Source organism: Episyrphus balteatus, chromosome 2, assembly GCF_945859705.1.
Source record: "Episyrphus balteatus chromosome 2, idEpiBalt1.1, whole genome shotgun sequence".
In the NCBI taxonomy this organism is placed as follows: domain Eukaryota; kingdom Metazoa; phylum Arthropoda; class Insecta; order Diptera; family Syrphidae; genus Episyrphus; species Episyrphus balteatus.
The window spans coordinates 52191939-52207849 of NC_079135.1; the positions used below are offsets into that span (position 1 = coordinate 52191939).

Sequence of the window (15911 nt, forward strand, 5' to 3'; positions counted from 1 at the left end):
ATTAGCAGGTTGCCATTTTATATTATAATTCTAAGTGAAAAGTTGCCTTAGGACCTCATTACAACAACAAAAACAATAAAAGTAGGAAGGTTTTCTCAAAACGAGTTAATTTTGACTTACATTGCTACCGTAAGTTTCGTAAAATCGATTGAAAATTAAAAATACGAAGAAATTAAAAGAGTTGAGTACAAAACTTGATTTTGAATCTGATCACTTTTCGACCACTAATGGTGTGCAATATAGCAGCATTAGTAGCTTAGGCATTAAGTTTTATAAATTTTCAACATTAATTTTCAATCCTGATCCTGATGGCTCACACATCTGCGCATTTTTCTGTAGCATCAACCTGGTTTAAAAGCTTAAAATTCAGTGTTTTAGATAGCTGAATAAAAAAGAAGTTATTATTTTTAATGTAAACCTGCTCACCTCAGTTAGCCCCCCAAAAATTGAAATCAACAAATTTGGTCTAAATAACAGAAGGCAGACAAGTAATGTAATCTTTTTCTTTGATAATTGAATTCCTAATTTATTTTGATCTCAAAGCTCACAGTAAGATCAAAAGACACAAGCAATGAACCTGTTATATTGCTTGAACTGAAAATAAAACTTCATCAAAAGTCCTTTGCGCACACAACTTTATTTACTTCTTCCCGCACGATGTAAACATCTATCTTTACAAATGATAATTATGACATATGAACAAGACAACGAGGAAAACCCCATAGATGAAAAAAGTCACTCCAAAATGCAAGACAGCACGTACGTTACGCGCGTTACCGACAGGTAAGAAGTGTCACCTGATATTTTTAATTCTTTTTATGGTCGTTGTCTTAGATTTACTATCAAGAAAAAATAAAATGAAAAACGAGGACATTTATGCGAAGTTAAATAAAAAAAAAAAAAGTTGCAATAACACTCTATAGCAACCATTCTCTCCGGGTAGATAAATTAACTTTTCAACAAGTTCAAGTCTTGTCGCAGCATAAAAATTGGTTCAACACCGCCACCGTGCACTTAAAAATGTTTGCCAAAAGAACGCAAAAGTACCTTACTTCTTTTACGTTTTTATTCCTTTCGGAATTGTATAGTAGTACGTAAGTAACCCCCTTTTCTGTATAAACAATCCTGTTTGGCAATTCCATTTAATAATCATAATAATTTAGCGAAATAATTCTACAATCATAAATCATGGGGGCATGTCCGATTAATTAAAGTTTGTTACGAACAACTCTTGCTGCTGCTGCTATTGCTGTTATTTCTGCTGTTGATCTCTTGCGTTGTGCCGCACTGCAAACGAGCAAACATACAAAGATACAACATGGAAGTTTTGATATCTCTCCAACATGATCGGCTTTTTCACCGTTTTTCGTTTCATATTATGTGGCATAAGGAAAGATCTGCCATAGTCCGTGGTTGATGCTAAAAAGCGAAGGAGAGAATCATTATACCTTCAACGTATAGTATAGAGCTGCTAATCCAAAGTGAATTGAAAATGAATTGAATATTTAAGTCAGTAAAGTGATGTTGTTATGAAATCTCGATGGAAAACGACCCGTCTAGTTGCACAATGATTGCTCCTCACTTTGGTGTTGCACACTTTTGTATTAGATTGTGGGTTATTATATGGAACTAGGAGGCAATCAATGCCAGCAAATTAGGTTAGATCAGTTTGTTGCATGGCAGAGATGGTGTTGTTTTCAAGTTTGTCTCTTATTAATAAAATTTGTTCTCATAATTCGTGAAATTTTCTATGATCTCTTTCAAATTAAAAACAATGATCTTGTTAGTAACAAATTTGTCCGTAAGGCTGTCAGAAAATTTCTACCTTAACATTGATTTTTATATTGAATAAAATGAAATAAATAAAACAGAATAAAACAAAAAAAGTAGCTAGTAAATGCAATTAAACTAAATGAAATTTTAAAAAAATTGGAAATGTATAGTAAATACTACGTTTGATTAATCAAGCCAAAGGAAATTTACGAATTTTAATATCAGTCTACTTATTGACTAAGTAAATTACTAAAGTGGCTTTGGCTTTTTACTATAACACTCGTTTACAAAAAAAAAATTCTTGGACACCGAGTGCCATTATACTTTTCGTATAGATTTTAAGGATAGGTTTACGAGATATGATGTTTCAAAGTTTTTTGTCGTTTGTTGTCCAGAATACTTAGTATTTCGTTTTTTTCTCTTTTTTTCAAAAGTTTTTCTTAAGTTTTTTACAGTATTTTAATTAAAATTTTTTTAAAAGGATATATATCGATAGAAAATTTAATTATCTACAAAAAACTGCTTTATACAAATTTTCAATTCGGCTTAGTTTACAAGTTATAGACGAAAACTCAAAAAGTAACAGAAAAAGTCTAAAATATTGAACGTTAAAACGTCATATCTTTATAATTTATCCATAGATTTTATCTTTGCTAGAAAGTGTACTACACATGAAAAATTTTAAAATATGAGGATTCGAAAGATTTTGATTTTTTCTTTGAGTTATAAAGTTTTTTTTTGCAAAAATTTTCTTTAAAAAATCGATTGCAATTAAACATCTGTAGTGACCCAGAAAAGTTGTTCTATTGTTTGTTGCATATTTAGGTACTCAGCTTTCAGGCGCTGGCTTTTCTGTTCAGAAAAGTCGTTTATTACTCAAGATTTAGCCCGAATACTAAGTATTCTGGAAAAAACAACGACAAAAAACTTTGAAAAATCAAAGCTCGAAAACGTATCCATCGTATTTTTTTAAAAATTATTTCCGAGTCCATGAGGTTAAAGTACGTAAGAAAAAAATAGTGGGATTGAGTGTCCATTTTGGCTGTAAACCAGTGTAATGTTTAAAGTCTTTTTTTTTTAAATAATTTATATGTTAAGCATTTTTTCCTTTAACCAGGGTCATATTTTTTCAAAAATTTTCTCAAAAATAAAGGCATAAAAGGCGCCTAACGTAGACACAACGGCAATTTCTACTGCTCTGTCTAAAACTCGCACTTACTAGGGAACACATCATTTTTTACTTTATTTTTACCGAATTTAGGAATATCTTTAATGCAAATCACCCGTAATACGTAAAAAGAACTGTTATTATATCAAAATCAAGGGTGTGGATGGAAGTCATAAATTTAATTCTTTTTACTCTCAACCCTCCATCTTAACAAGATGGAATTCTCAAGGAATTTCAGTATTTCAACTGTATCGACAAAAATATGTGCCTATCCTTTTTTTACTCCTTTACTCAATGTCATAGTTAAAAAACAACATAAATCTAACAAGCTTACACCTACAAAGGAAGTAAGCCTTCAATTTACAATGATTCAATAGAACTTTTGGATGAAAAAAAAACCGTTTTTCAAAAATGTAATAATTTCCAAATTTATAATCTTGGCAATAAAAGTGCATTTATTTATTACCATACAGACTTATAATGTCCGTACAAGTTTCTTAATTAAAAAGTTCACTTATTATCCAAAACAACGCCACCACCACAATTAACAAAGTGCAATTGATTAAGTCCGTCCACCCATTAACACATGTTAAACGTTCACCGAGCAGCGTGAGTATACGGTCCATAGATATAAAGCCATAGCAGTGCCACTATACAACATCATACTCTATACCTTTACCTTATCTCAAACAAAACTACGAATCGTTCGGAATTTATCTTGAAACAATAACTCATTGCAACATACTCAAAGACAAAACGCGTAAAACTCTATTAGCCTAAGTAATTTTAAATCGAATTTTCCAATTCCGCTATCCCACATACATATGTACATTATAGAGGACCTGAAGTCGAATGCTGAGAGTTGAATCATACATTTCAATCATGATATTGGTCTTGGAGTCTGAGTCGAGGTAGACTTTGGCTGCCATGAACCAGCGCAGCGCACCACTGCTGGTAAAGGAGCCAGCCAGAGCCCACATTCTTTTAAACAGAAAAATTAACATAATTTTTCGCACGTCCAATGCAGTACACACACACACACACGATACAGCGCACACCGAAGTGTGGACGTGCTGCGCGGTAGATCTTAACCAAATGTTAGACCATGCAGATAGTTTTGGATGGATATAACATTTTTGTGCCAACAATAACGACAACGAGGCGACGACGACTACGACGAATGCGATGCTGATGCCGAAACATGCAAGCTGCCCCCATTAAGATAACGACAATATATCTACACGCTGAATGGCGGACAGATTCGGATGTAAAGAATTATCATATGGCGCAGTGTGATATCGAGCTTTCATAATTATAAATTTTTTAAATTAATTTATTTATATGTTGGTTGGTAATAAATCATTGTGTCACGCATTGACACTTTAGAAATAAACATACTCGCACTTACACTTACCTGTGTGAATTCTTTGATGGGCTTTTAAGTGTGAGCTTTTGGTATAGACTTTTGTACAACCTAAAAAAGAAAAAAAAATGTAGTTTAGAATTTAAAGTAATATAAAGTGATTTGGAGGAATGAATCATTATTTATTAGAATTTACATCAATCTTATAAAAATCATTAAAATCGGTATTTGTTAAAGTTGTCTCAACTTCATGGATCTTAATTATATGTCAAATAAAAGAAATGAAAATATATTTAGGTTTATACTTCCCTCTTCTGATATTAACTTATAAGAGCATTTTGTAATTTAAAATTTAATTCTTTAATCGTTTTTTCTACCAGCAATTGTTTCGGTGCAGTCAGCAAAAGTAGCCACGATGGTGTTTTCTGCTTGTGGTTTAGTAAAAAGCACAAAATTGGCCCAAGAACACTACCTAGTGGTTTTTATTTCTAATTTTTAAAACTTCAGCACACTTTTCTAGGGATTTTGTTGAAAATGGTTTCACTTTTCCGTTGAGTTCGTTGCAATTTTCATTTGGATTGTGGAGAACACATATCAAATTTTTATTCATTTTGAAGCACAAACTTAACCTTCTAGCAAGAACTTTATTTATTTTTGATAAAAATTTAGTTGTTTACATGTCACTATCGCAACGTCGCGACGTTAAACTTTTTATAATTTTTCGTGAGCTGAGTCGCTGAGTGTGAAATAACTTTGTTTTCAAATCTGCTCCTGGCTCTTAGACTAATATCTTCTTCTTCCTTTTTCTCGGCGCTGTTATGATCTCGATGTCGAGGGGATCATAACCTTCCCACGTTACTGCTTCACACTAGTGATCCGCCTGTGGGGTTCGCCGGGTTGACCTCAGAAATCGGCGGCAAGCCTCCCGGTTTTGTATTGTTCCGTTTCTGAGGCCAACTGAATGCTGGTGTTTTTGCATTTGCTTGTACCAGGAGTTTTTAGGCCTACCTTTCTTATTATTTCTCTTAGACTAATATGAAAGTGAAAAAAAAAACAACTTAAAAAACGAAGAAAATTGATTTTGATTCAAAATTGCGGAGAAACGGTTGCTCGCAGGAAAAAAAGTATCGAGACAAATTAAAACTGTAATAAATTTTTGATTAGTTGTAAGAAAAATCTTTCGAAGCAGACGTATTTAGTATGGCAAAGATAAGGCCAGTTAAAGGAAAAGAGAGCAAAAATCATAAAAATTGTCATAACTCGAAAACGGGACAAAAACGAGAAAATTTCCACTCAAGTTTTCCGACTTATATTACGGTTGTTTTAAACACTATGCCATTACTAATTTTTTTTTTTAAAGAAAATACAAAAAAATTGATGACAATAAAGGAAACCAGCCTTCTTTTTAATATTTCGTCTGTTTTAATTTTGTTGCAAAAATGCCTTTATTCTTTCGGGAAATCTCTCCACTCCAGCACTAAAAAATTCCACCAGTTGGTATAAGGTTTTCTGTAGTTTTTTGCCTAAGAATCTGCCAAGTGCGTTATTTGTGGAATTCATCCTCGTAAAATTACCAAGCCTGAGCAGATTTCTAAAAATCTACCTACATTTTTTTTAAAGATTGTCTCGATGCACATAGGTAACAATAAGAGCATTGATGGGCTTGTTACAGTTTAAGCACCAATACGATGACATTTATTACTAAGGTCGTAATTAGACTAGACAAAACAAACTTTTACTTGTTGGTAGTTCGATTATATGTATTTTTATATTGTTAAGGTTCCCACGTCTATAAGAACTAAATTAAAAATGTATAGTTTTCAATGGGTCAAGGCTTTCAAGATTTTGGTACAGTACCTGTACCTACTTTTCATTTTCATAAGGTTATTGTTCGATAACCAAAATTCATATATTCACTTTTTTTAAAGTGAAGATGGTTATCAAAATTGTATACTGTGATGCAATAAATATAAATACAACAATTTGCACAAGAATGTCAAATTAATTAGTCCCAACAGGTGAAATAATGACAACAAATTCCATCCAACCATACATAGAAGTTCAATTTATAAATAAAAAATAAAAATAAATTAATATTTCATAACTTTATTTATAATTCAGTTGCCACACATTCGATTGAAATTTTCCACGCTCAAAATTCATCATCAATTATCTTTCTAACCAACTATGAGAAGTGAGCTGTGAGCTTTTTTTTTTCTTATTTTTTGCTATCAATAGAATTTGTTACAAAGAAAAAAAAAACATCACCTAACAAAGTGAACCGCCAGACATGCGGTCAGACAAGACCTCTGATTTTATTAAAGTTCCCTCAATTCCTCAAAACTTCAGCGATATCATGAAAAGTTAAAAATAATTATCTCGTCTGCAGCTAATGAGGCAAAGTCACAGCTTTGTATTGAATTCGAAGAAGAAGAAGAAGAAAACGTCCAACTATCTAATTAGCACCGCGAAAAGTTGCAATTCCAGATGCAACGTCTCGTCTACCGCTTGGAATTTCGGAATTTCTTTTAATGAATCGATCTCCTCCATCGCGCCGATAGATGGATTGAACGATTGAACAACGATCCATGGTTAAAACGCATACGCATGCGCATTGCGCATAGAAGCTTTGGAATTGAAAATATGAAAACGTCGTCGAATAAGATAGCTAACTGCAACAAATGCGCATAAGTGCTCTGTGTAGCACCAACGAACTGTGCATTCGATTGAATTGAATAATTGTCCTGATCAAAAATTCGTAACGCATTAGACATAAATCTGTATTAGAGTTGACACTTAGGGCATGTTGGGAATATCGCGTTGCTAGTTTGCCACTTGTTGTCCAGTAGCAAATGAATACACCATAGTCAGTGGCTCTAACTACTGGCTTCTGGCTTAGCTATAGAGTGGCTAGTCTCCCCCTCTTCAAAATGCGCTAACACAGCACAGACGTACTGATTGCTAATGTGGAGTAAATTGGCATTTAATCAATGCGCCATGAATTCATTCCAGACAAACGCCAGAGGGGATCGCTTTTATATATGTTTGTATATATTTTTGTAGTTAGAAGTTGTAGTAGTTGGCACTTCTCCAAAATCGTATTCTCGCATTCAACATTCGCACATACAAAGGTATAGAGTTTTCATGTGACTATGCTTATCTGTTTCGAGCAGTCTCGGTACTGTCATGATAGCCGGTGTTGACTGTCGATAATTTCCAAGAATTTGCGGCACTGTCACTGCAACGAAATGAAGTTTCCGTAAACACTGTGTTATTACGAGTATGTGTGGAGTGGAGTTTTGGAGGGTCTTTCTCGTTTTCTCTGTGTCAAAGTGTTGAATGTGTGATGGGGTCTTTGGGGATTTTTAATGAGTTCATGATACGTGGGGGAGACTAAGTTGCAACATGGGATAGAATATAATATGAATGTATTGGAAAAATTATTTTTCATTAGAACCTTCAGAGTGTGTAGTATCACTTTGCGCTGCGTTAGTAAAAAAAAATTATTTCTTCTATATCAGAATATTGAGCTATTTGATAAAGGCTTTTAAGAAGCATTAACTGAAGAAAGAGTTTTTTGCCTGAGATATTATGAATTTTCCGTAGTGCAAACATATGGCTTCCCGTCGATAAGGGGTTGGAAGTCGAAGTGCAATCTAGTTTGAACCCCTGACAGATTGATGGGTTAAAGGTTAGAAGTAGTGGTAAGATAAGATTTCTTTCTTCTAAGATCTAATTTATTTTGCAAAGAGACTTCAGCTCAGCAAAATCATTTTTGATTCGTTTGGGAGCGTACCCAAGAGAATAGCTATTATACAAGTTTTGGGAGCGCGTTTGGAAACTCCTTAGACTTCGTTGACTGTACTACCAGAAGAGCCTGAGTTTCAGTCTTGAGACCATCAACCATTTGTTGGATTTATTTAAAAAAAAAAAAAAATCAGGAGTGATTTGGTATAAAGACTCTTTGATTTTTGAAATGATAAATTTCAGCTGAAACTAGTAAATGTCAGCTTAAACAATTAAATCATCACCTTAATTAAGTAAATAACTAGCTAAATCTAGTTTAGTAGTGGAAAATTAGACTCAGAAAAATCAGCCAAAAATAGCAACTGTCAGCTTAAACTAGTAAATATTTGCGATACTATCTCGAATAAAAAACCTCCGCTGCATTGTGTAAGTGCCACATGAAATTAGATAATCTAGCAAATCATCAACTTATTTTAGTGAATGTAAGCTAGATTTTGCTTATTACAGGTAAGACTCATTTGAAGTTAGTAAATGTCAGCGTTTAGTTCAAAATTTAGTGTTGTTACTGTCGTGTCAGAAGGCAGAGGTTATCGTTTAGAAAATGTCAATCGAATTATATAAAGGCCTAGCTATCATTCCAGTTTGCTTATTTCTTTGGAATTACACATGTCATTTAGAAGCCATCCTTTTTGTTTGATGGAAAACATTGGCAAGAATTTCTTAAAATCAGAGCAAAACGTGTGATAACATGTGTACATAACATTAAAATAGCTCTTTACCAATTTTATCTTTCTATCAAATCTACTGAAAACGTTAATTATAAATGTCTTCATTTTTCAAATCAACATCAGGGTCAACTTTAATTGGAACCAAGCAAATAGTCTTAGAAGTTTTAACATTTAATTTAATTAACCAACAATTTGCCTATTATTCTTGTGAGGTCTACAAAAAAAAACTTAACATGCTAATTTTATAAAAAATAAGTATCTTAATTTTTACCCACAATAACTGTGAATACATTAACACATTTAAAAATATTCTCACTTCATACCCATTTATCTGTCACTCAGATTCAATTATCTCACACATTCAAACTAACACCCATCAAAAAAACTTGCGGCACCAATTTGTTTAATAAGTTAAATGAACTTATACCGTTAGTAAAATTATTCCCAAAAATAAATTCTATCTACACGCATTTTATACAATTACCAAAGCCAGACACAAACATATTTATATCCAATCCATATTCAAATAAAGATACTTACAGTATATACCTATATTTTAAAGCCAAACAATCTAGGTAACAATCAATATACCAGCACTCTTCGCGGATAAATACGTACTTCAGTTGAGGACGTGAGTAAAATAACACGTACGTGTCTGGCATTATCAAACAAATTTAATGTGAATTAGAGAGAGAATAAAAAAATTAAATAATACCGTAAAACGCTTTAGCACGCAATCGATTGAAAGATGAATTGATTTGTTCTAGAGTCGCTGTTACAAGCGTGGAAATTTTCCATAATTAGTTCGGAATGACAGAATAAATAATGAAAAAAAAAAAAAAAAATAACCATTGGTTTATATATATGCGCCCGCGCAATGTAAGCTACTTTAAGCGCAGCAAAAAAAAAAACTACGACATTACAAATATTTTTTTTTTCCTAAGTTAGCTGTTTTGTATTTATATTGATCTTAAAAAATGTTCCGTTGACCGAATTCAAATCAGTCACGTACAAAATGGTGGCAAATAAGTTAAACCTTTGCCCATTGAAAGGCAAATTTTTTGTTTGTTACAACAAAACAATGTAAAACAAAAGAGCTGAGGTTAAAACTTGAAAACTGAATGCCAACATATTATTTTTGTTTTATCTATTCATTTCCACCATGATTATTTCTACTTTCACAACAATAACATCAAGAACAAAATAGAAAACAGGTGTTGGAGGTACTAAAATAAAACACCAGTGACCTTTGGTGACGCCTTCGGCATGAAAGTATACTCTGAAGGAGCCGCGCGTTGCAAAGAACATTGTAGATTGTTGCAACTCGCTATACAGACGACAGACAGAAGACATGGAAAAAACGTCAGCATGCCTCGTTTTACGTGACATTGTTTACGGTGTTGCACAATTCCGTCAAGTTGAATAGAATACCGCACTAAATGAATGGGACAAAAAAAAAAACACACAACACATAGATAAAGCTAGTAATATTGTGCAGTTGACCAGTAGAATTCGAGGAATCGCCTCTGAGGAGGACAGCCGCGTTCAATGTTACAAATTTCATTCGGGGGAGACAGAGTTGCTTCACAATTGCCATATACAAGACTCTCTGGCAGAATAAGGCAATTTCTAGGTCCAATAGCGAAAAGTTTCCCAACTGATGATTGTGTGTTTAAAAAAGTTGAACATTCTATGGAGCTGCGCCAAGTCTTCCGCGAGTTGGATGTTGTGTAGTTGTTGTGTTTGCTTTTATTGACGTTGTTTGGTTCTCTGATGTGCAGACTTTTGCGTGTGAAGAGATTTCCGTGTTCGCAACAAGTGGTAGGTATTTTAACATGCAGGCTATTTTTATTGTTGCGGTCAATATGTTCATTGTGTTGTTGTATTTTCAAATAACTTCAAAAGTAAAATAAAGTTTGTACATTAATTCTTGTGGTACATGCAAAATCTGTCGCACCATTTGGTTTACGTTTAAGTGACTGTAGCAAGTATTTGATTGTGGGAATCAAGATACCTTAACAATACGTTATGATAATTACTTTACTAAGGTAATACCCAAATAATTTAGTGGACTAAATGTACAGATATTGGAGCAATTAGTAGTGAAAGCTAATTACAGACATTTTTTTGTGATGCATTAATTCATCGGAAAACCCCTTGCAGTAAGCCTCTTCATGAGCTTTTTGGAGTACATAAATTTGCATCCTGGCACGATTGACGTGGTAAAGTGTATCGTCGATTAAAAAAACGATATTTGTTGATTTGATGGTAACTAAGTCTCCTTTGTATTCCATTTTAAGAGACGAACATGAGTTATTTTGGTAGATTTTTTTTGTGTGTTAGTCGGATGAACCGATTTACTTCAAACTTGGTATAAAGAGGTTTTTGGGAATTTTAAAGAGTGGATTAAAAAAAAAAAAATAGGAACCAAAATTGACAGCGCCTTTTTTACACTCCATGTGTCTAAGAGCTGAAGTGAACCAGGTCACAAAAAGTGAATTTAAAGATATATCGAGTTGAAGTAAGTAAGTTTCCATTGAATCTTATGGTGAATATTTTTTTGCGAGCAAATGAAAATTTGAATCGAAACACTTCTGGATCAAACGAATGAAAGACGTTAGTATATAAATTTTAGAAAAGCTTGATTTGTTCAAAAACGGCATCTACGATTCCGATTGAAATAAAGTTCTTAGGCCAAAGGGGTATGTTTTTATGAATTATTCAAATTTTCAAAAATCATTAATAACAGCATTACTTTTAGTTTTTAATGTCTTACTTTCGAATACAAAAAATTGAATTTTATTTTCGTAAAATCAATTTTATGAAAACGGAATTGATTTTCTTTTTTTTTTTAATTTTTTATTTAAGGCGTTGAATGACGAATTGCTAAAAATTGCATTATAACTTTTTTTTTCTCAGAAATGAGTAGACCCATTATTTCCATTTTTTGAAAATAAAAAAGCTTTTTTTAAACGATTTTTTTTTCTTTTTAATTTTTTTTAAGGACAATTCTGGCTACAAAACTCAGCACGCAGAAGGTGGAAAAATAACCATCATTAAGATTAACCTCAGAAAAATTAAAAACGAATTATCAGGCAACCAAAATTGAAAATTATTTTATTTAAATTAATAAAAACATTTGAAATATTCAACAGCTACTTACAAAAATGCTAACCATATAATAGGCATTTCAAATAATTTCGAGGTGAAAAGTTATTCACGATTCAATTAACTTTTTTTTATCAAACCATTTGTTGATTAGAAAGTAATTTCATTTCTGCCCATGGCTGTACTGTACCACCAAGTGTTCGCCATTCCCTAAGTAAACTTCTAATCAAGCCTTGTTTCTAGTTTTTCTTTTTGTATATATGACACAAAGTCGTGAACTGTGCTTTGTTTTTTTTTTTGTATATAAAACTTTTAGAAAGGCTCATTAATATAGCGACTTAAATCTCATCTGTATCTACAAAACACTAAACCACCCAAGTATAAAAGCAACTCCTTGGGGCTTTAACGCAATTCAATTAACCAAACTCATACACGTGAAATGAATTATAAAAATCTCTCACCATAAATAAAAATAAAAAAAAAAAAAACAAAATAAAAAACAACTATTCTCCTGGCCATAATGCATCCCATCTAGCATTTAAACCGTATCAATTAATAATGGCCTTAAATGTCCAAAGTACTTCCGCGTAAATGGATTACCATGGGCATTACAGTTTGAGCTGACTGCTGCACCGTCAAACAACTACCACCGTCCTTCTGACATGCTGATGCTGCTACTATACATGCTTAACTCCATTACTATTGCCATCATCATCGTCGTGTCGTTTGGGCTTAGAGAGTATCCAGTATATGAAAACTAGGCAGTTGCACCATTTACCCCTGAAGGCATACACCTCTCGACTTACATACAAGCACATGATGCGAATGCATTAATTCGAGTGGCTCCTCCCGCTCATCTCCTGAGCTACGTATACAGAATTCAGTGGACAGACATACCTAGGATTATTTGCTTCTCGAGATTATCCGGAAAAATCGATGATAGTTTGCAGGGTGTATCATCAAAAAAAAAAAAGCAACATAAACTTATTAAATCTCCATTTATGTGGAATATCATTGCATTCAAATAGCCTTTAATCTGTACACCCTGTATGAATATTTTCTGGTTTGCGGACTACATTCGGAGATGGTGATTTCACCTTAAGTGATTCTCGTTTTGGCTGATGCTATCAATTTAGTCATAATGCTGTGCAAGCCAGGCACCCATCTATCGCATCGCTGCGCTGGAGCTCATTGAACGAGTTTTTGGTTAGAGCCGGGACATATACCATCGAGGGATGTATGAAGTCTTGCGATTGATGAGTCTATGGAGGTAAAGTGAGTGAGGAAAATTTCGGCCAAAATTAGACATCATTGTTAATGTTAATGGTACTGGTTTGCGATAAGAAATGTGGAGAAGCTGACTGGCAACTAACTTCTGTGCGCGCAAATGGAGTTACTCAGTTATTATGATGGGAAAATTTAACATTGAGATCAAAGGTTATTTTTAGCATAACATACTGGCGAAAAGTTGGATGTGCGGGGAATTAATGTCGTTTACTTTATAGGAATTACTTGAAAAATTAAACTGACTAACAAACTGGGTCGCAGGTTTTTGCTCTTGAATTTATATCCTTACAATATTTTCTTTGAAAAAATACTTTAATTTAATAAAATTGTAATATCGACTACAATTTTCTCAGTCACAATACCGTTGGAAAGTTGACCAATGGAGACGAAACTGTGGTCAGCAGTGGATATTTTATGATAAGGGAAAGCTTTTCAATCGAAAGTAAAAGTGAGATTATTTTACTGCCTGTTGGAAGGAGATTGTTAGAGAATGCGGGGAACTTCCAAATTTCTTAGAGATGTTGGTTTTGCGATACGATAGAGATTTAACCCCTGTCTAACATTTATGAGACGCTTCTTAAGTAAAGAGTTAATTCAAACAGAAACTGGAAGGCGAATAGGAAAAAAACTATTTCAAAGTTTTGCTATTTTAATAATTTTGTTTCGCAAACACGATTTTTTAGTCCAAAATTTTAAAGAAATACAATTTAAGTACCTACCTACAATATTTGAAAAAAAAATAACATTTTTTTCTAAATATTTTAAATAATACATAATTTAATTTAATTATGTTAAACAAAATTTTGGAAAAAAAAACGGCATTGCAATCGATTAAATTTAATAAAAAATAATAATTAACAGATTTTGTAAAAAAAATTGATGTTTTCAAAAGAAATCAAAAATTATCAGTTTTTTGTTTTAATCCATTTAATTTTAGTTAAGAAGATTAGGGGTTGCTTTATTAAAACTTTTGTAAAAAAAATTGTTGAATTCACCCCATTGGAAGAAAAAATAAATTTAATCTTAAAAGTTGCAGCAGAAATTTTTAGTAAACCGTGAGAGTCTGAAATTAAATATTTTGGGAGACATAAACTATCTTCTAATCTACTAATAATTAGAAGTACGAAGATCCGAGGAAGCCTTCATGTTAAAAACACCATCTCCCAAAAAATTGAACACGACCGACTCAGTTGGTATTGCCATGTTCAAAGGAGAGATCCTGAGAACCCCGTCAAAAAAGCAATATCATACAACGTTCCAACACGAAATAAAAAGAAAGGTAGGCCTAAAAACTCCTGGTACAAGCAAATGCAAAAACACCTGCATTCAGTTTGCCTTAGAAATGGAACAATACAAAACCGGGAGGCTTGCCGCCGATTTCTGAGGTCAACCCGGCGAACCCCACAAGCGGATCACTAGTGTGAAGCAGTAACGTGGGATAGTTATGATCCCCTCGACATCGAGATCATAACAGCGCCGAGAAAAAGGAAGAAGAAGAAGGGAGACATAAACTATCTCAAAAAAAAAAAGTATCAATCGGATAAAATCTACAAAAAATTTTTGACCCCAGGGATAAAATCTCCATTCACCCAATGGACAAAATTTCCAATAAATAATTTTTTCTCCCACTTTTACCCAATACAAATCAAAAACAATAAAGAATGATAAAAAAAAAACACCGTAAGTCAAGCAAAATCAGAACCAAACACCACAGTTTTGAAATAATTAAGGTTCCACTTTAAAAACGCAAATGTAAACAACCGTGATTTGAACCTTCGTTTTATTCGTCTGCCTTAACCATCATGCTAATATACTGCAGGATACAGCAAATTGAACCAAAAGCATATCGTTTGACGTAAGTTATCGCAGTTTATAATTAAATGAACGAAAATAGGTTTTTCCAAAGTGAAGATGCGCAAGTTGTGTATCAAGCAATCAAATCACGCGCTTGAAACACAACTTACGCATCTGAAATTTTGGGATTTTCTCTCGGAGATTTTTTTTTTAGATTTTTTCCTGGAGATATTTTCTTTACCCAGGTTTGTCTTGGGATTTCGACTTTGGGGATTTTCTTTTTTACGGATTACGGGTTTTGGTCATTCATCACCAACCCAAATATTTTATACTATTAGAGTCGATTAAGAAAAAAAAAAATTCCAGAATTTTTCGTAAAAAATCTGCATCCTGGAAAAAAAATTTTTCGACACATAAAAACAAAATTAAAAAAAAAAAAACCATCGAAAACGGCAACAATTGTCGGTTTTCAGTTTTTTTTTATTTTACTCTAAGACTAACTTTGAAATGGTTCAAAGACACTTTTCATAGCAAGTTAAATTTTCTATCAAGTTAAGTTAGTTTTGCGAAAAGTTCTATCCTAAAATCAATGAAAAAAAGTTAGAAAATTGATTGGTTTATCAACCCTGTACGTCCAAACTTTGTACAAATAAATAAAGTAGAGGTAAAATCCTTTGAATATGCAATTTTTAATTTTTTTTTGTCAAGAAACCACAGAAATGTACCTTTTAAAAATTACCACTATTTCTTTATTTTTGACACTGATATACACACCAAATGCCCCCTGATTTATTTAAGAAAATAAAATCCTGAATTTTTAACTTTTTTTCATTGATTTTAGGTTAGAATTTAAATAAAAACTAATTGTAAAAATTTTTTAAACACCTTAACTTGATAGAAAATTTAATTTGCTATGAAAAGTGTGTTTGAACCATTTCAAGGT

General features: G+C 32.8%; 1 protein-coding gene across 4 annotated transcripts in view; it reads right to left on the reverse strand.

Annotated features, from left to right (window-relative positions):
• The window catches only part of LOC129912177 (dendritic arbor reduction protein 1-like), a 185485-nt gene that overhangs the window by 42013 nt on the left and 127561 nt on the right, over window positions 1–15911 (reverse strand). For all 4 annotated transcript variants that reach the window (XM_055990321.1, XM_055990323.1, XM_055990324.1 and 1 more), the window contains exon 5: window positions 4356–4415. In XM_055990321.1, coding sequence (XP_055846296.1) covers window positions 4356–4415 — 60 coding nt within the window. The remainder of the gene's footprint in view (window positions 1–4355; window positions 4416–15911) is intronic.